The sequence below is a fragment of the Myotis yumanensis genome, unplaced genomic scaffold (assembly GCF_028538775.1).
Source record: "Myotis yumanensis isolate MYYU_CA2020_CCGP unplaced genomic scaffold, mMyoYum1.0.hap1 SCAF_3, whole genome shotgun sequence".
Lineage (NCBI taxonomy): Eukaryota > Metazoa > Chordata > Mammalia > Chiroptera > Vespertilionidae > Myotis > Myotis yumanensis.
In genome coordinates this window covers 173394656-173414848 of record NW_027223754.1, presented here as the reverse complement: position 1 = coordinate 173414848, position 20193 = coordinate 173394656, and the positions used below count along the sequence as shown (strand labels likewise).

General features: G+C 40.0%; 1 protein-coding gene across 14 annotated transcripts in view; it reads right to left on the bottom strand.

The window, feature by feature from the left end:
• The window catches only part of KIF21A (kinesin family member 21A), a 143528-nt gene that overhangs the window by 66859 nt on the left and 56476 nt on the right, over window positions 1–20193 (bottom strand). For all 14 annotated transcript variants that reach the window (XM_070410445.1, XM_070410432.1, XM_070410433.1 and 11 more), the window contains exons 2-3: window positions 1761–1983; window positions 1449–1631 (exon numbers count right to left, since the gene is read on the bottom strand). In XM_070410445.1, coding sequence (XP_070266546.1) covers window positions 1449–1631; window positions 1761–1983 — 406 coding nt within the window. The remainder of the gene's footprint in view (window positions 1–1448; window positions 1632–1760; window positions 1984–20193) is intronic.

Here is a 20193-nt window from a genome sequence, read left to right as displayed (position 1 = left end):
TGACCGGTCATTATGATGCCCACTGTGGCCAGTGAGCCGGCCTGATTGAGGGGTGGGGCTGGCCAGTCAACCTCCTGTGGCCCCTCCCCCTAAAGCCCCACCCCAGATCTGCTGCCCCTCCCCCCCAGCCAGCTCCACCCCCAATCAACCCCCCCACACCAATCGGGGGTAGGGCCCACCAGCCAATCACCTTCGGCCCCTCCCCCCAGCCAGCCTGGCCCTGATCGGCCCCCATCAGGGCAGGCCGGCTGGCCAACCTTCCTCCGTCTCCTCCTCCCAACAGGCCCGGCCCCTATCCACTCCAATTGGGGCTGGGCCAGCCGGACTCTACCTGTGCACAAATTCATGCACTGAGCCTCTAGTTTATAAATATAAACAAACTCTAAGAAATATGTACCAAATGTAGACAAATCCTAATTAAGATTTTAAGAGGTTTTACTACTTAAGCTAAAAATATATTTCTTTTTGCCCTACAGCCTTTCTTAATGTATCTAAAAATTAATACTTAATGTTTTGCAAGGTGGGCAATGATATTAGTGTTTCTGTGTCAACAGAGGCTGACAAGATTGAGCTACTCCTTGGAAGAGGATGCACACACCATTTTTCTATCAGTATGCTTTAAAGTCTCAATGCCCAACAACATTTTGGAAAGTAAAAGAGAAGATGGAAGAACTTTTTTTTTTCTTTTTCTGTCAGTTTCTTATCTTGCTTTGGTTTTTACTAAACTGGGATGGCTATTAAAATCAGCAGTAAGATAACTGCTGTTAATTTGAATTGTTTTCTATTTTGTGCTGTATAATGTCAAATAAAATGTTTCATCAATGACCAAATATTAGTTCAGGTTATCCAGACTAGAATTAAACTAGAACATTCTTTGAACGAAGCACCCAGAATTATAATGTCATCCACCATTCACCTAACTGCAATATTGCTCATATCCGATTGTCATGTCCCTCCCACCAGACTACACTGACCTAAATGAATCCAAACCTGCCCTAACCTTTGGACTTTGCATCAAAACATCTGCCTATCCTTGTAGGAATACCAGCTTCTGCAGCCAGACTAGTGCTGCAGCCTTAGTCCTATTATTCCTCATGTTCTCTCCCTCCCTTTCAGTCTTAATCACTGAGTTTCCAGCACTTTGTGAGCCTACCTGCATTATAACAGTAATTATAGGTAGGGTCCAGAGAAATTCTGAAATAAACAATATTAATTCTTTTACTCTATGGACACTGGCCAAGTGTTTATAATCTTAAAAGCCAACAAGTAAGGAATACTTATCTATTGTCTATTCTTCCTGCTACCTATGACCTAATGTTCATTTACTCAAACATTTATTGAGCACTCTGTGCAAAACACTGTACCAGAAGCCAGAAGCATAAAATCACAAAGTCTACGGTCTCAAAGACAAAATTTAAAATAAACGAATGACACAATTAGTTCTTTACCTCTAAGAATTGTGCATTCACTTTAAAATCTGGAGGAGGAAGCCCATTTTTCATTGCGGTGTGTTTTTTTTCTTCAATGCTCTTGAAAAGGTGTTTAACAGCACGAGAAATAATACCCTGTTCTTCCTCGATGATGTTCACATCAAATCCTGTTCCCATGGTGTATGTTTTACCAGCTCCAGTCTGAATAAAGCAATAGAGAAAAATATGTGCTTGCTCATAATAACATAACCTCAAAGAACAAAAATGAAAGTGCAACTGAATTGACACTTCTGAACAGTTACAACTCTATGAAAATAATTTGGTACTTACTTGTCCGTAAGCAAAGACTGTAGCATTGTATCCTTCAAAACAACCTTCAATTAGTTTCTCTATGCAATGAGTGTAGATCTGTTCTTGCTGGGAGTCAATGTCAAACACATAATCAAAAGTAAAGGCTTTGTCTTTCCCTAGGAAGACCTGCGGTTCTCCTGGTGTGACCGATGTACAAATATGGCACCCTTCAATCTTTTCTTTGGCAAGTTGTGGTCTTATTCTGTGAGAAATAGTCAAGAAAAAATAAAAGAAGATGTAATAAATTGAAAAAAAAAAACAAAACTAAGAAGTAGAACAAAAATTCCTGGCCAACTTTTTTAAAAAACACTAATGTAATCCATGCCTGCTCCTTCTGTTGAAAGGTTTAAATAAATCATACTGAGTCCATTTCAGTGTCAGTTACTTAGCAATACCAAAAAATCATGAACAAGAGTAAATTAAATAAATATTTTTTGTGGGTGAATATGTTTCCTCAACTCTGTAAGAGGTAAAAGACTCAGTTAAATAATTTTGCCACCAAAATCCTCTTTGTTGCTAATTTTTTTTAGAGTTATTTTTCTTATTTCCAAGATGGATGATACCTTGATGCCCTTTACTCGCCTGTGTTTTTTTTTAACTGAATTCATGACGTTGGTTCACCAAACCATACAGGTTTCAAGTGTACAACTCAACAAAACCTCATCTGCGCACTGTTCCGTGCACCCATCGCCCCAAGCAAGGTCTCTTCACCAGTGGTTTCCAAATTTGTTTGAACACATCCTTCAGTCAGCTTAATGTGTTTACGCATATTCCCACAACATATGTGTATGTGTATTCATTTGCAAATGATATGCATGTACAATATTGAGTTGCCATATAGTATGGCATACACAAAAAGCAGATTTTACTTAAAATTAAAAATAAATACAAATTTCTCAAATTTATTACAAAATAAATACAGTATTTTCTCTCCAAAACCCATGAATCACCAGGTACAGCTCCTCGGGCTTCCTGTCTGCACTTGGAAGGACATAGTACCCAACCCCCACCCCGATCTACTCCAGAGTCTTCCTCTTCTGCCTCTCTTCCTAATGCCAAGGCCTATTTTTATTTTCAAAGAAGGACAGTAAATACAATATGTGAACAGAATAACCCAAAATCTGGCCCTCATCTATTCATGCTGTAAACAGAACCATCCTGAACACACCCATCAGTGACTTCCTGTACCGGGTTTTTAAGAAGTTTCTATTTGCCATGGAGGAGAAGCAGTTTAAGGAAGAAAGGAAAGATAACCAGTGATGGAAAATATGAAATGATAAAAACAGAGCAAAGAAAGTGTTTTAAAGGATTCTGGTCCTACATTTTAATTTTTTCAGATATGGAAACAGGCCTATGGAAGTAGAACCAGTTCACCTATTTTTCAGAGTTAAAGTCAAGCCTACGCCCAGATCTCCTGAGTTTCAGCCCCTTCTGCTTCATCAGGATGAATGGTCAATGGAAGGATAGGAAAGACAATACTGAGAAGGGACTAGACATCTGCAACCCTGGTTATCTGAAATAGTATTCTATACTGCCAAAAAATGTGTTAATGAATATATTTGTTAATGCAATTTTTTCTTTCCTCTATGCTAATGATGTTTTTCTTTTATGAAATCTTTAACTTTGTGTATTTGTTGTAATGGGATGCAATGCTCATTGTGGAGCTAGCTAGGTACAATGGAAAGAGCAATGGAGTGGCCGCTAGGAGACCTGGGTTCTGTTACTTCTGTTCCTCTAAAGATAACACATGGTCTTCTCTCAGAGTTCCAGTCTTCTCACTTGTGGAGAGAAAGGGTCATTTCCAAGTTTCCTTTTAGATCTAATACTATTTGACTTCAGAATAGTTTATTATAAAAAGGAGAGAGAAAAAATAATATTTATGCACTGTTATACAGATTAAATATTTAAATACATATATATAACAAAGGGTTTCTTATAAGGAGCTATGTTGTGAACTATAAAAACAGCCCATGGTAGTAGCAACTTTAGCTTTCTGGTTCCACATTTCCTGTCTTTCCCAAAATTAATATTCTCTTCTTTCCAAAACCCTCTGCTCCTATCTCACTCCATCCAGCCAAGGGGAGGAAACCCAAACAAACCCCATCTCCTCGGGGGAGTCACTGTTCCGACTGTTGCCAAGTCAGAAACAGGAGAGTCAACCTCAATGACTCCCTCTTCCCTGCTCCATCTATCTAATCTGTCTGCAAGAGCCATTATTAATTATCTCTGAAATCGCTCTCGAGCCCACACATTTCTCTCCTTCCTCACCAACACCACCCTTATCAAAGCTGCCATTATCTCTTACTTGGATTATTGCAAAAGTCTCCTCAGTAGTCATCTAGTCTTGGCCCTCTGACCTGTTCCACACCCTGTGATATTAGTGAAGTTGATCAGGTAACTACCTTACTTAAAACCCTTCAGTAAGTCCCTAAATCTTTCTGCAGCCTCTCCTCTTGCCATGCTCCATGCTTTCAATGAAAAGGATTTTTGGTGGTGACGATTTCTTTTAAACCAGTTTCACTAACAAGGTATACCCTCTTTGGCCTCTATATTTTAAAATATGCTGTTCTCTGTTCCTGGCTTACTCTTCTCCACCCTCTCAATTCCCAACTCCTTCTCCAACCTGAACATCTCATGTTTACAATCTCTGTTTAGATTTCACTTCTTTGAGAAGATACCACGAATGGTTTGCATTCCAACATAAAGTCATATCTGAGCCCAGGCTGTTCTCCTTCCTGAAAGCTACCACATTTACCCCAGGATTCTGCTTCCTCCCTGCTTGACAAATAGCTTTACTATGAAGCTTAATAAATCCCATGTAATAAGACAGATAAAAATAAATATGTATCTAAATGAAAAGTTTGAAATCAGTTCTGTATTAATTTTAAGTAGTTATAACCATAGGCTAACTTATTTGGCTAAGATACTTTCTTTTTTGTTGTTGCTAAATTATCACCTGAGGATATTTTTTTCCATTGAATTTTAGAGAGCATGGAAGGGAGAGAGGGAAAGAGGGAGGGGAAAAGAAAGGAAGGAAAGAGAGAGGGGAAACATTGATGAGAGAGAGATACATTGATTGGTTGCCTCCCCGATTCGACCGGGGCCAGGATGGAACCTGCAACCCAGGTATGTGTCCCCTTGACCAGGAATCAAACCTGAAACCCTTTGGTGTGCAGGCCACCACTCTAACCATTGAGCACACCGGTCGGGGTTTGGCTGAGATACTTTCAATTTCATTTCAACAGAACAAAGAATAGTTGCCACTTGAACTGCAGGTATAACAGCCAATTTAGACTTCCAGTGTCATTCAGAACTTAATCTCCTAACCTCCATTCATCTGATTTACAATCCTTGCTAATGGGGAGAAGTTTGCTTTTGAAGCAATGATGTGCAATTCCATCCATTTGCATGGGCAGGGAGAGAGAATGGCTTTAAAAATCAACAAGATGGGCAGAATCCTTTTCTACCGCAACCAGGCAATGGCAGTTTCCCAGCAGGTCTGACACACTCCCACCTAAGAGGGGATGTTCTCCCCTACATGTATATAATTGGAAGCTGACTGTACTTCAAAGTTTAGGACTATATTCACTTTTTCAATTCCCCTTCAAAAATTAGCATGTTAAACTCTCCAAATACCTACACTTATACTCCAGTCAAGAATTCTCAGATGAAATTCTAATCCAACCCAAATCACCTGTTTTAATAATGTAAGGAGTTTGTACAGCTACAAACCTCAATTTCAAAACTATAATTTGAGCTTATGTGTAGACAAAATACACCAACGCTTCTCAGAAAGAGAAAACTAAAAATCAAATCAGACATGTATTCCTCTAAATACTTTGAGATACACTCTTAATATTTTTACATAAAAATAAGAACATTAAAAACACCTAATCCCAACACTAAGAAATAATCAGTGTTAACGTTTTGGCTAACATCAACACCAAGAAATAAAGAAAAATCCTTGCAGGCTTTTTAAATGTGTAATCATACAACTAGGTATATTCGACTGTTTCTTGAAAAAAACAATCATGCATAAAACTTATGTCATAAATATTTAGGATAGCATTCTAATATTACATAGAAAAATTACATTATCGCCTGACCAGTGTTGTTCAGTGGTTGAGCATTGACCTATGCACCAGTAGGTCACTGGTTTGATTCTTGGTCAGAGTACATGCCTGGGTTGCGGGCTCAATCCCCAGCAGGGAGTGTACAGGACGCAGCCGATCAATGTTGATGTTTCCCTCTCATCAATGTTTCTATATCTCTCTCTCCCTCCTCTCCCTTTCTTTCTCTTTAAGAATCAATAAAAATATATTTTTTTAAATTATATTATAAAGGACAACAACAATGGGGGTTCTATCTATCATATGAACTTGCTAATGGAGATGGGTTTTTGAAAAATGACACATTAGAAATGAATGTAGGCAGGGTGAGGCTGTTATGGAAAATAGTGACAGTTTTGCTAGAGAATGTGCTTTTTTTATTAGCATGAGGTATGGAACCTTTTATCCTTTGTGGGCCATCGACCAATGGCATGGGATTTGAAGGGAAAAGCCCATGGAAAGCCATATAGGGGAAAAAAATCTGTTAAAACAGTCTGTGAAGGTTGAAAGTTTGAAACAGAACATGACACGAGCTGTCAATTATTCAGTTTTATGATGAGAGGAGATGAACAAAGGTTGTGTCCATTTTCTCACATCTGAATCGTTCCCTAAGTCTATAGCACCCATTCCGCCTGCTCTCACACTCCAGCGAAACTGCTCAGGCAGAAGGCACCAATGACCTTTCTATCTCCAAATAGAGTAGACCCTTTTTAGGCTTCATCCTACCTGATCTCTTCTAAGCACTTGATCCTATTTACAACTTGTAAAGGAGAAAAAACTTTTCCCTCTACCCTCCCAGGCTCTCCCGTAAATTAGACTGACAGAAGATTAACAAACAAAAAACAAATTGAGGTTTGTCAATATGAAGTTTATTAACACGCATACACATAGGAATGAGTGATGAGCAACTCAGAGGGTGATTAGAACTTGGATTTTTATAACATCTTAACAAAAGGGAAAAGGACTGAGTTTCTAGGACAGCAAATCGTGGGAAAATACATAAATATAGAGAGAAACTAATGGAAGATCAGGGCTAGTTAGAGTTTGTTAGGTAGGTTCTTCTGATGCCATATCCAGTGATTAACTTCTGTGCTTCCAGAGAGAGGGGGGAGGGCTAACACCTTTACAAATACATGTCCTGCTTTTTGGCAAATAGGGGGAGGACAGATATTTTCTTGTTGCTGCTTTTTAATTACCTTTTACTCAAAATATGTCAAAGTGACATACCTGGGGATGGCATATACTGCTGCCCTTCAAACATCATATTTCTCAATTCTTTATAACCAGTTGTTTTTTGTGACATCCCTTTTTTTTTTTAACTGATTCTGATTTATGAGCCCATCTTTTCCCCTTATACCTCATATACCAATTTACCTTAAAATGTCTGTTTCCCCCTAAAATGCTCCTATTGTTTAGCATGGTCTCTAAGATTTTCCTAATTAGGATTCTACCTGTTAGTCCATTCTCAAGTCTAGTCACACCAAGCTACACCAAACCACTGACCATGTCTTGGTCAACTTCTACATATCATCCATCATGCCAGTGGTTTTCTCTCTGCTTGGAATTCTCTCCCTCCATTTCTCTTTCTAGAAACCTCTTTGTAATTCTTTAAGACTTAGCTCAAACATCCTATATAATAAAAACCTAATATACAAATCGACCAAATGGCAGAACAACCAGTCGGCAGGGGGGTGGGGCTGGCGAGCAGGTGGTGCCAGCAGGCAGAGGGAGGGGACAGCGATAGGGGTGGGGGAGGCGGTAGCGACCAGCAGTGACCAAGGGGTGATGGGGTGTGGGGCGGGGCCATGCCCGCTGGTGCCATCCCCTGATCAGTTGCCTCCCGCAGAGGGAGGCCGGCAGCAGCAGCAGCAGCGGCGGGGTGATGGGGGTGGCGCCATCCCCTGATCAGCCCGCCTGGTAACCTCCCACAGAGGGAGGCCAGACTGTGGCTTAAGCTGTCAGTAGGACATCCCCTGAGGGCTCCCGGACTGTGAGAGGGTGGAGACTGGGCCGAGGGATCCCCCGCCCCTCCCCCCGAGTGCACGAATTTTCATGTACTGGGCCTCTAGTCTCTACATACTTTTCTAAAGTGCTGCCTCCTTCCCCCAAGCTTAAATTAATCTAGGCAATTTACACATGATTTTAGAATAGTATATATCAACTTGAATTCTTGCTGTTACACTATTAAATAAATTCTTTGAAGACAGAGAACATATTTATTCATTTATAAGACAAAATAATTCAACAAATTTTTATTGACTGAATCTTATAACCTGTTCCAGTTAAACAGGGTGATATTCCAATACCAAGTATGCAGTCATCACAATAATGTAACTTGTGCTCCATCAATTTAATCTGTTACTAGAAACTTGACCTTGAGCAATCATTTAACAATTCTATGTCTCAATTTTCTAATCTATAAGATAAGGAGCCTGGATTTAACATTCTTAAGGTTCTTACTAGTAAGGTTCTTTCTAACTTCAAATTATATTATAATTACTCTTTTAAGAACAGCTAAATCCTGACTTAATAGAAGCATCAATAAATGACCTTTTTTCCTTCATACTGTATATCTACTATTAGTGAAATCACTTGTTCTTTATTTCTCCGTGGTTCTTATTATGTCCTCCAATTTTTATAGTAAATGTTCCTGTGGCCAGAGGCACAAGGAATTTCATTGGTGAAAACATTATCTGGGCTCCTTGCAGTGGCAGTAGCTGCAAAGGTTAGAGGAGATTCTGGGACTGAAACCAGTCCTTAAATTGGGGCCTCTTTTCTGTTCTCCACCTTCATCATAACCATAACTGGTTTTAGTGATCGAGAATATTAAATAAGCCAAAGGACTACTTTCAAGATGTCCTGGATAGGACAGAGAAATATGAAGCTAAACATTTTTTAGGGGGAATGGCTTATACTTGCTACCCTTTCAGCTAGAGTTTTAGTCACAAAAGTCAGCAAAACTGCATTTAACCTTTAATTGTTGGAAGAGACCTGAGCATTCCTGCATGTTCTTGCTGTGTTTCCTAAGAATGCAGGACTTTACCCAGCCAGCGTGGCTCAATGTTTTAGCATTGACCTATGAACAAGGAGGTCCCGGTTCAATCCCCAGAGTGGGGCATGCAGCAGTGGGCCAATCAATGATTCTCTCTCATTATTGATGTTTCTATCTCTCTCTCCCTCTCCCTTCCTCTCTGAAATCAATATATATATATATATATATTTTTTTTTTTTTTAAAGAATGCAAGCCCCTGATAGCTCTCTTCATTGAACCTTTCTCAAGGTTACATTTGCAGCCAGCAACTTTAGGGAGAATGCCTTCTACTTGACCAAGAGTTGGCTTGCTTCTGCTTTCTATACAAACAGTGAACTCCCAAGCTAAGTGTTTCTTCATATCCCACTGCCTGCACAGAATCCATACAAGGATTGGTCTACCTGCACTTCCTCTGTTGGATTGAGGGGGGAAAGCTGTTAAATCAACATGAAGTTCACAATGCTTATCGGACTGTGAGTAATAAAAGTCCTTCACCTCTTACTCAGGAAACTGTTTCTGCCACTATACATGAAACAGTGACAAGCTCGCCTGTGTAAAATCTCAGATTCTTCACAGTCTCTACTAACTGTCCTTCAGCAAGTCACTCTTAGCCTGTTTCCCATATGTACAATGGTAATGTGATTTCTGCCACATCCACATCACAGCATCTTGAACAAATGAGAAAATGTATGTAAATAAAAGCCTATGTAGGTATAAAGTGTTGTTTCAGCACCACTTGAAAATTCTCCAAATCACTTCTTTCGTGAGGCACCTTAACATCTTAAATCCTTTGGGCCTTCCACCACGTTAGGAATGCATAATTTACTCTTTGCCTTCCACACACTGTAGCCATGTTTTTCAAAATGCCTTTGGATGCCCTGAATCTTTAAAGCAAGTAAAGGTAAAACTATTATGTCAGGAATAGAAGGATAACACAATAGTGAACATTGTTACTTGGATATATGTGTACATATGAATATGCACACATATGTTGCTGTGCAAAGATAATCAAACTGAATAATATTATACCTCCATTTTCAATGAGAAGTCATAATCCTAAAGTTAACCTTTTCATAGTAATAAATAACAAACCCCCATTCATCCTGCTATTCATATCAGAAGAGAATATTATAAAAGCCAAAATGGAAATTCTTTCAATATTATTATGTTCACTATCTCCATATAGCCAGTAAAGAAATTTCATTCGGAATGGCAGACCAAGTTCCTGAGTAACAGATTCTTTTAAAAGGGAATTAAATTGTTATAGTACAATTTTTCCTTATACTGAATTATATTTGATTAAATGCTAGTGACTAGAACATTGACAAATGACTAATCAATGATTTGTAGTTATTGAAGAGATGCTGACTTCGGAAACATAAATAATTGCATGCATTGTAATTTATAACCTCTCAGGACTTGTACGCTGCCCCCCCCCCCCCCAACCCAAACTAGAAGAGTAGCACTAGCTTCACTCATTACCCTAAATCCAAGGACGCTGGTACTCACACATGTTTTTAAACACATAGTTTCGTAGTACCTCCCAGACTCCCTCATACACCCTCACCTCCCCTATTCTTGTTCCCCATTTCATTAAAAGCTTCACAAGGGATAAAGCCTCTTTTGCTAACAGATTGGACAAGTTATTTTTATTTTTTCCCCACAAATAGGAGAGGAATAACATACAAAATATCTTCCTTTTTGCTGCAGGTCATTGTTAATTACGTGTCCTGTTAGAAAACACTGTAGCCCTTAATCTATGGTTCATAAATGTGACAAATTTTTCCATTACCTCAAAGTCTTTGTACACTGTCTCTTCTTTTTATTGCTTGAGTTATTCTGACCTCATCCCCACGCGATTGTTGTAGTTCTCCAGTTCACTCAATAACCTGACCTGATTCCCACTTTGTGTGGCTCTTACTTACAGCTATCTGTAACTAGCCCACTTGGCACCCTGCTAACACCTTTGTTCTTCCTACACAGACACCAATAAATCCATCCCCTGCAAAGATCCTTTGCCTATCTCATTTGTCCCCGTTTTTGGATGATCATTATATTGGATGCTACTTACTGGTGTCCAATTTGATATCTTCATGTTAATTATATCTTACTAATTCCCTCCCTTCCATTTCTTACAAAATAGGACAGCTATCATTGTGTCCCTATCACTGAGCCACTGGAGTTTCAGGTCCCTATTTGGATCCTCCCCTGGTTCACTCCAGTTAGTAGACACACATTCAGTAAGGATCTGCCTGCCCTACTTTAACCCTCTCCACCTTCTGCTCTAGAAAAGCGTTTCTGTTGCCCCACAGGAACTGGCTAGAGTAGACCACGTGTGGACTTATTGAATTGTTTTCCTAAGAGACCGGGCATTGCATAAGTAACACAGGTCCACAAAAAGAAACTCCCCTCCCAGAAATGGATCTTTAATTACAAGGATGATTGATGGACAGAAAGGTATTTCTTCAAGACATTCAAGGGGAATCTCAGTCATTCCATTAAGTCTGTAAAAAGCCTGAGAACAATAAAGCACAGCAGCCTGGCCGGCTTGGCTCAGTTGGTTGAGTGTCGACCTATGAATAAGGAGGTCATGGTTCGATTCCCGGTCACGGCACATGCCCAGGTTGCAGGCTTGATCCCGTGTGGAGTGTGCAGGAGGCAGCCGATCAATGATTCTCTCTCATCATTGATGTTTCTCTCTCTCTATCCTTCTCCCTTCCTCTCTGAAACCAACAAAAATATTTTAAAAATAAGTAAGTAAAGCACAGCAGTGTATACCAGCGATCAGGAAGCATACACGTCTATGAATAACAGAGACGGAGAGGAGAACTTCACTTCTTCATCCATTAATAATGGATCACTTTTTTTAAATTCCCCAAAATCTTATCCTAATCTGTAAAACCAACTATCTACTGACTGCCTCATCTCTGTATGGTCCATGTGATTCAAATTTATTCTAACCCAGTATCACCAAAAGATATTCATAGTCATACCTATTTTCAATTAAAACATTTCATTTACAGTGTGCACTTTAATATTTGGGGCTGTGATTCTATACTAAGCTACTCAGTCTCTGGTTTGCAACTCCACTTGCAAAAAGATCTGTTCTCCTCAGGTGCAGTTCCATGCTGGCTAACAGGGAAAGGAAGTGGGGGTAAGAAGATGAAGGCCACGGCGCCACCTTCCTCTGACATCCACGCTCATGTCTCAGACCTTGTGATCCCCGTGGTCCACCTGAGGTGCAGCACAGTGAGAGAAGCTCTCTCTTAGGTGAGGAAACTAGTATCTTTCATTGAGGGGTAGCATCGTGCCACTCTCTCTGTTGAATACCGGAAGTTCAGAAAACTACAATGAAATAGTACACACAAGCTGACAAAATAAAGAAGAAAGTAGCCAAAAATAAAATAAATAAATAAAAAGTAGCCAAATTCTGGATTTAGAGAAAAGTGCTATTCTCTGTGTCACTAATTAATCCTTCTGGAAACTCTGGGGCTTTCTTCTTTAGCCTCTCTCCCAGAAATACAAGAGCTTCCACTCAAAAAAACAAACTAACTAACAAAAAAACAAAAACAAAAGGGGATTAGGAAACAGGGAACTTTGAGTGACAACATGACCTACTCTACTCGCCTATTATCCAAAGTGCTCAGAAAATGTCTATTGTTGCTGGTGGCTGGATGTGGTGGCTTATCTATAACTCAAGGCCATCAGAAGACTTGAGTCAACAAATTCCTATGGCACACCTACTAAATGTCAAACAGTGTAGGACCTAAAAAGCCAAAACAAAAAACTTGAGTAGGGTAGCCATGGAAGTTGGGGAGGGGGCGGGGCAGGGAGAGAGGGGAGCTAGAAGAAAATTAAGCATGTGCTCAAAAGAATATTATATACAAAGGAGAAATGGAATAATGATTCGTCAGAGGAAAATGGCATTGGTACATAAAAACCTTAAACAGGAAATTTAATCTAGATGTGGAAAGGTGATTAGAATTCTCCAAGCTGGGCAGGGAGAAAAGGTCAGTTCAGGCAAAACAGGCAAAGATACCTGAAGTGTATTTATTTGTTCCTGATTGCAGCATAGTCCTTTGGGGCAGAAGCACCAGGACAACAAGAGTTGCTAAAATTTAGGAGCATTTTAGGGATGTGATATCACCTAAGTAGGCATCCTATATAAGACATTATTCTCTAAAACATACACCCTGGTGCCCTGGCCAGTGTGGCTCAATTGGTTGGAGCATCATCCCAGGCACCTAAGGGTCATAGTTTGGGGTGTGTTGGGAGGCAACTGATCAATGTTTCTATCTCACATTGATGTTTCTCTCTCTTTCTCTCCCTCTCCCTTCTTCTCTCTCTCTAAAATCAACAAAAAAATAAAGGAATAGCCCTAGCTGGTTTGGCTCAATGGATAGAGCATCGGCCTGCGGCTGAAGGGTCCGGAGTCCAATTCCAGTCAAGGGAAAATGCCTGGGTTGTGGGATTGATCGCCAGTAGGGGGCATGCAGGAGGCAACCAATCAATGATTCTCTCTCATCATTGATACTTCTCTCTCTCCTTCTCCCTTCCTTTCTGAAATCAATAAAAATATATTTTTAAAAAAAAATAAAATAAACATTCTCATCTCTGTAAAATGAAAGATGCAACCAAATGCATACAAGAGCCATATTTGAGATCTCTGCCAAATATTTTTTTTGTTTGTTTTCCTCTCTAGATCAATTCTTCACCCATCTTCACCTTATCCTGTTCCCTAGGAGAATGACCTTCATTGGCTACAGTGGGCTCCCTACAGCTTCCAGTGGGGTTCTTGCCCTCTGCTTTCAGTAGAACATTGTAAGATAGAAGTAGAATGATTTTCCTGGTTCCTTCCCTACCAGGTCCTTTGGTGGGCTGTGTCCCTCTACCAGAGGCCACAGCTGAATCAGGACATCTCCAACAGTAGAGCACTAACACCACAGTACTGCCTCATCCTTTGGTGTCTCCCTTAATGCTGCCCATCCTCTACCACACTCTCCCCAATTATCTTGTCTGAATGTACCATCTGCTACCTGTTCACGATCCTGACAGAACCAGGGTTAGTCTCAGAAAATGACAACAGCCCTTTTTTAGCATTACCATTGTCACCACCCCATTTCTGATATCAATATTGACCGAGAATACAGAGCCACCAAAGTCCCTCCAATTTTCTAGCCCTTCGCAAGCAAGCCATTGAGCCATTCTGTTTCCTGGGAAGAGCTGGAGTTTGAGGTACATGTACTGGATTTTATTGTTAAATATGTAATAACACAAAGATTAAAAGGCATTCTCTTTCTTTGTCAAGAGACTTAGTTTTTTAAATTCAATTAAAAAAATAACACTTGTTTTGTTTTCCAAACTTAAAGAAAAGGTGAAAGACGATTTAAGAGAGAAGAAGTAAAGAGAGAAGTAATCTCAGAATGAGAATTTATAACCAGATGATATTTCCGACTCTCATTCCAAAATCAATAACTTTCTAATACCTTCTTTTTTTATTATAATCTATCCCATTTATATACAAGTTTTTCAAAAATATTCACATAAAGCCCCTTCTAAATGCAACACATGTCTTCCTGGGAGAAAGAAAGGGATCTCTTTCTATGCTTAATAATGCTGTATGTTTATTAAATTATTTTATCATGAGAAAAACTGACATTATGACTATATCTAATAGTTCCGCATCCTTAATCGCAAGTGTACATTATCTATGTTTACAATCATTCCATAGAAGGGGAAAGGTCTATCATTTCAGCTATTTCTTAGAAATGAAAGTAATATTTATAAGTATGGATAATATTGTGCAGATTAAGATTCTGGTTCTAAACTAATGAAGACAAGTCATTGATACCAAAGTTTATCATCAAGAATATATTATTTCTACCACAAACACTAAAATAAGCCATGATTCTGTCATCTCCCAATAAACCCAAAGTGACAGGTCAAAGCAAAGGCAGGGAACACATTTTTTTAAGGAAAGTGTAGTAGGTCAAATTTTAAGATGATCCCCAATTACTGACACCGATATACTAGTTCTTGCCCCTTTCAATTTGATGAAACCTGTGCATATGACAGAATATCACTTCCAATTCAATTACTGACCAGTTGGTTTGATGTTTTAAAAAAAGGAAATCAATCTGGGTCGGCCTGACCTAACCAAGCAGGTGAGCTTTTAAAAGAAGGTCAAGTATCAAGAGACTTGCTCCTGCTGAACTGCAGGAAGAGAACAATCATGTCATGAGCTGCATGCCTCAAAGGATGCCTTCGGGACACCAGACCACAGTTAGTATGAAAACGGGGCCTCAGTCATACAACCACAAGGAACCAAATTCTTCCACCAAACTGAATGAGCTTAGAAAATAGGCATTGAGGCCCAGATGAGAACCACAGTTCCAACTGACACTTCAGTTACAGCCTTGAGAGACCTGAGCAGAGAATTCATAACCAAAAAACTTACTGTACTGTAGAGAGCAGCTACAGTGTTTGGACAGTTTCAAGCCTCGGAATAATGAAAGGGCACAGTCCTCTCATGGCAAAGCTACGTGCAAGTCCTAGCTTCGAGGGCAAAGCCCTCCCAGCACAATTATAGCCAAAGGCTATAGTTGTAAGCTTGACCTTATGGTCCGAATCTGTAACCCCACGTGGCTAAGTGATATAGGCTGCGGGAGGTGCAGCAAGTAAACAAAGCTTGATCAGGTGCATGTAATTGAGTAGATTCAAAACTCACAAGAATGTTGTAACCATGCCCTTAGTTTGCCTCGTGGAATCTGGCTATAAAATAAAGACTCGGCTTGTAGTCTGTGGTGTTGTCGTTAGCTCTCTGTCAGAAAGGACAGCGTCCCATCCAGACCCAGCTTTTTTCTCTTGTCTGTTTTCTCAGTCCTTCACCGCCCCCTCTCAGGCTCACCGAACCTGGCTGAACTGGCGCGGTACATATGGCGCCCAACGTGGGGCTGAGTATGACATGGCCGTGCCGGCTCGGCACACTGTACAAACCAGGATACTTTTGAAAGTGAAAGGAGTACACTTAATAACCATCCCAGGACAACAGTCAGAATTATGACTGTCCCCTGAAAACTGGGATCAGCTTACTCATGGTGCATGCATAGCAGAGAATTCAACCAAATTGTAAAGATGTGTATTTCAGCTCAAAATGAGGAAAATGTTTTTAAACAATTAATCCAAAAAAAAAAGAAGAAGATGGATTGCTTTAGGAGGTAGACAGGTACCTACAATGGCTGGCTACTGGCAACAGATAACATGGGACAAAATCTCAAACCAAGCTGCATGGAGAATCACCTCATCTGTTTCAGTGTATTGATTTTGTTTTGTTGTTTTTAATTCATATTCCCAGACAAATTGAATCAGAATTTCTAGGGGGGTGGGGAGGAAAGGAGGCAGAATATATATGTTTAATTAGTTCTCCAAGTGATTCTAACACAGTGCCAGCTCAGTGATGAGCAGTGATATTTGCACTTTATTTTGGAAATGGACCCTACCACCTTAGGGTCCTCATACACACGTACATATAATAATGCCGCTACTCCTACAACCCGCTTCTCTCCCAAACACAATCTGTGAAAAATATAAAATTGAAGTCACTCCTACTGGAGGAACCCCAGGAATCCCTCACCACTGGACTCTCTGCCCCCAGCAGCCCCTTGGGCTCCCCTGTGAAACCCAGGGCCCCTCAGAGGACAGGCCTATGAAAACCACGCCTCCATCATTGCAAGTAGGCATCTTCAGGATGGCCGCAGTTTACTGAAACTACCCAGAGAAGCTACTGTCTTTAAAATTTATGTATTTGGCGTTTGTCTCAATTAACATAAGTTGGGCCTTGTCATCCACCTTTATAATATTACCTTTCTTCGGTGTTCAGTTCTGCCTGAGGATACTTCAGGTTGAGGTGCAGGTGAAGGGTGAAGAACCTACTTGTTTTTCATCAGTCCCTTTAAAGCATGGCAGATTCAGCCCCTTATTTACTTGTAGGATTTTATTTTTAAAAGGAGACAATTTGGAGTTCATAAAAGTTTGAAAACCATTATTATCAAGTAAATTCCTGCATATGGTAAGAGATGAACTAGATGATCCTAAAATCCCCTTACACATCAGCTGTAAAATTCTAAAAACTTCCTATTGTGATGATTCTAAGAACAACTGCAGGTAATATGATTGCCAATAAAATAAAAACATGGATCATGCTTCAGAGGGCAGAGCTGCCCATGTCCCTTAACTTCCCAGGTCAACTTTAGGTAACAAAAAAGATTTCACTCCAAGGGGGTGTGTAACAGATTCAGCAGACCTAGATGTTTAAAAATTACTTTCATATCTATGGACTGAATGCATTCTTCCAAATGTTGAAGCCCTGCCTCTCAATGTGATGGCGTTTTGATGTGGGGCCTTTGAGAGGTGATTGGGATTAGATGGGCTCCTGAGGGTGGGCCTTCCATGACGTGATTAGTGTCCTCATAAAAGGAAGAGAGGCCAGAGCTCACTCTCTTCCTCTCTCCCAATCCTGTGACAACACAGAGAGAAGGCTGCCATCTGCAAGCCAGGACGTGGGCCCTCACCACAAACTGGATCTGCCAGCACCTGGATCTTTGACTTTCCAGCCTCCAGAATTGTGAGGTATAAATGTCTGCTGTTTAAACCACCCATCTACGGTATTTTGTTATAGCAGCCTGAGCTGACTAAAACACTGCTTTGGGGTTTACTCTATAAGACAACTCTGCTATCTTAACAGTCACGCCTGCTAAGTGCTATGAGGCAGGACTGGCCGTGAATGAGTCTCAGTGGAACTCAGGATACAGATACATTAAAAAACAAAAAAAACCCAATCTTGGCAGCCTCTCCAAATGTACAATTAACAAGCCATATTTTTCTAAACACACACACACACACACACATACACACACACACACTGTACAGCATGTGGAGTGAAATTAACCATCAATGAAGTTGTTTTTCTAATAGTTAAACTTCCACCCTTGCTTCATTTTTTACAGTTTATTTATATTTTAGAAGGTCACCCAGATATCATCCAGGCAGCTTTATAGTAGTTCAGGAAGAATCAGGAATGGAACATAAAAATTAGAATTCCCCATAAAATTCTCATCAGTTGTATTTAGCCTATTCCCTTAACGTGTGTGGGGTTTTTTTATATAAACATTTTGAGAAGAAAAAGAACAAGTGATTGAAAAAGAACAAGACCAGAAGGAAGTGAAAAGATCCCTGACAAGTGGGCATGGGCAGATATCACAGAAGGCTGGCTGTGGCACAGACGTTTTAGGCCGTCAATGTAATAAAGAAACATCGGAGAACAAAGTATCATTGATACATGCACAGAATGCACTTTAATCCTCTTGTTGAATTGAAGGTCAGAGGAAATAGATAAATCTCATCCATTAGTGTGGATACTAAAAGAGTTAGGAACCACATTTGTACATTCTGAGAAAACAAGCTGAGTGTCAGGAATTGAATAAAAATGTCATTCGAGATTTCTGAGCCTCAGTGAGCTCTCCAGGCCATTAGCTTTCCCTTTCTGGCAAATGCCTAATTTCCAGAAGTAGATTATGTCAGTGCTTGCATTACCAACAACAAAATGAAGTCCTAAGTAACAGATATTTTAGGTTAATTATAAGTATGAAAGAAAATAGGAATCTTCCTACCGTCAATTCAATTTAATAAATAATTTATTGTATAAATTATTTTCTATACCCCTATATGAAAGATACAATGCTAGACACAGCTGGAGAAATAAAGATGAATAAAATTTAACACTCTCACTCCTGGGAATTTATCAGCCAATGCAGGAAATACGGCAAACACAAAAATAACTATAATTCAACAAGATATATTAGTAAACAGCATAAAAGAGGTTTAGAACAGGACTTCTCAAACTTTAATGTCCATATGAATTACATAGGGAGCTTATAAGGATGCAGAATCTGATACTGAGGGTCTGAGTCAGAGCTGAGGCGCTGCATTTCTGTAAGCCTACAGGTGATGCTGGGATGGAAGACATCACGCTACATTAGAAAAGGGAAGAAAGTACAGTCACAACAGGAAGGGAAGTTGATGTTTCAGAGGCCTCTCAAGTAGGGTTTTGTGGAAAAAGAAAAAAAAATGTAAAACAAGCAAAAAAAACGTGCTTTTTTTTTTTTACTAACTGTATTTTCACTTAAGATAAATTCTAATATTATTATTAATTCTATTATTTTAAAAGAGCTATCTTCTATTACCTGTAGAAACATAATGGACAGAATTCTGTTACAATGCCATTCCTAATAACTAAGGGCTCTAGACATTGCACAGTCCAGCAGCTTAGCACTACGGTGTTGTAAGTGATAGTTCACAGGACAAGCTCAACAAGAAAGCTCAACAGCCCATAAAGCTGACCCTGGATTGTATGTCCGACCCCAACACCCTTGAACAAGGCTGCCCCAAATGTTGACAGCCACACCCATGTGGAAGGATCTAGAATGTAGATTTTCATTTTCTGTTGCTGGGTAACAATTTATTATAAACTCAGGAGCCTAAAACAATACCCACTGACTTTCCCCCACAGCGAAGAACAAAGATATTCTTAATATTCCTTCTCAAAATATTTGAATACTCAGAATCCTTATGAAATGTAGACAGCAACTCTGATTTCACAGAACATAAATGATTTATACAAAGGTAAACTCCCGCACCCATCAAGGTAACTATCCTTGATTTCGAAACTGAAGGATTTACAGAGCACAGAGGCCAACCATAAACCCAAAAAAACTATGTCTCGATTAATGTTTGGCTATGTTTCCTTGCACGTGGAACTAATCAGTGAAAATACTCAGGAAATCCACTAACTTCCTGTATTACACATGTGGGGACGGTGAAAGCCTATACATGCTCAACTCGAAGACAACCCCCTCTGGCTCCTTTACCTGCTGCAGCAGGAGGCCAGCTTTGAAGGTTCTCTCCCCACAAGAAAGGGGTATATCTCCAACATCCACCTTAGATCTGGCCACAGGATATAATAAACAATACAGAAGCTCCCGAAGGACACAGCCAGGAACCACGGAGCACAGGTGGTTTCCTCCCTGAGGGCAAGGGGGCAGGCTTGCCAGGAGGGACAACAAAGAACTTTTTCTACTTCCAGGATAAAAATCTTCATGATTCCTACACACAGGATTTGGCCGCTGCTGAGTGACGATTGGGTTTCCTTTCGTCCCCTTTTCCAAATGGGATTGTCTTGTCCAGCTTCCCCTCTACCACTGCCTTTTTGCTGTGT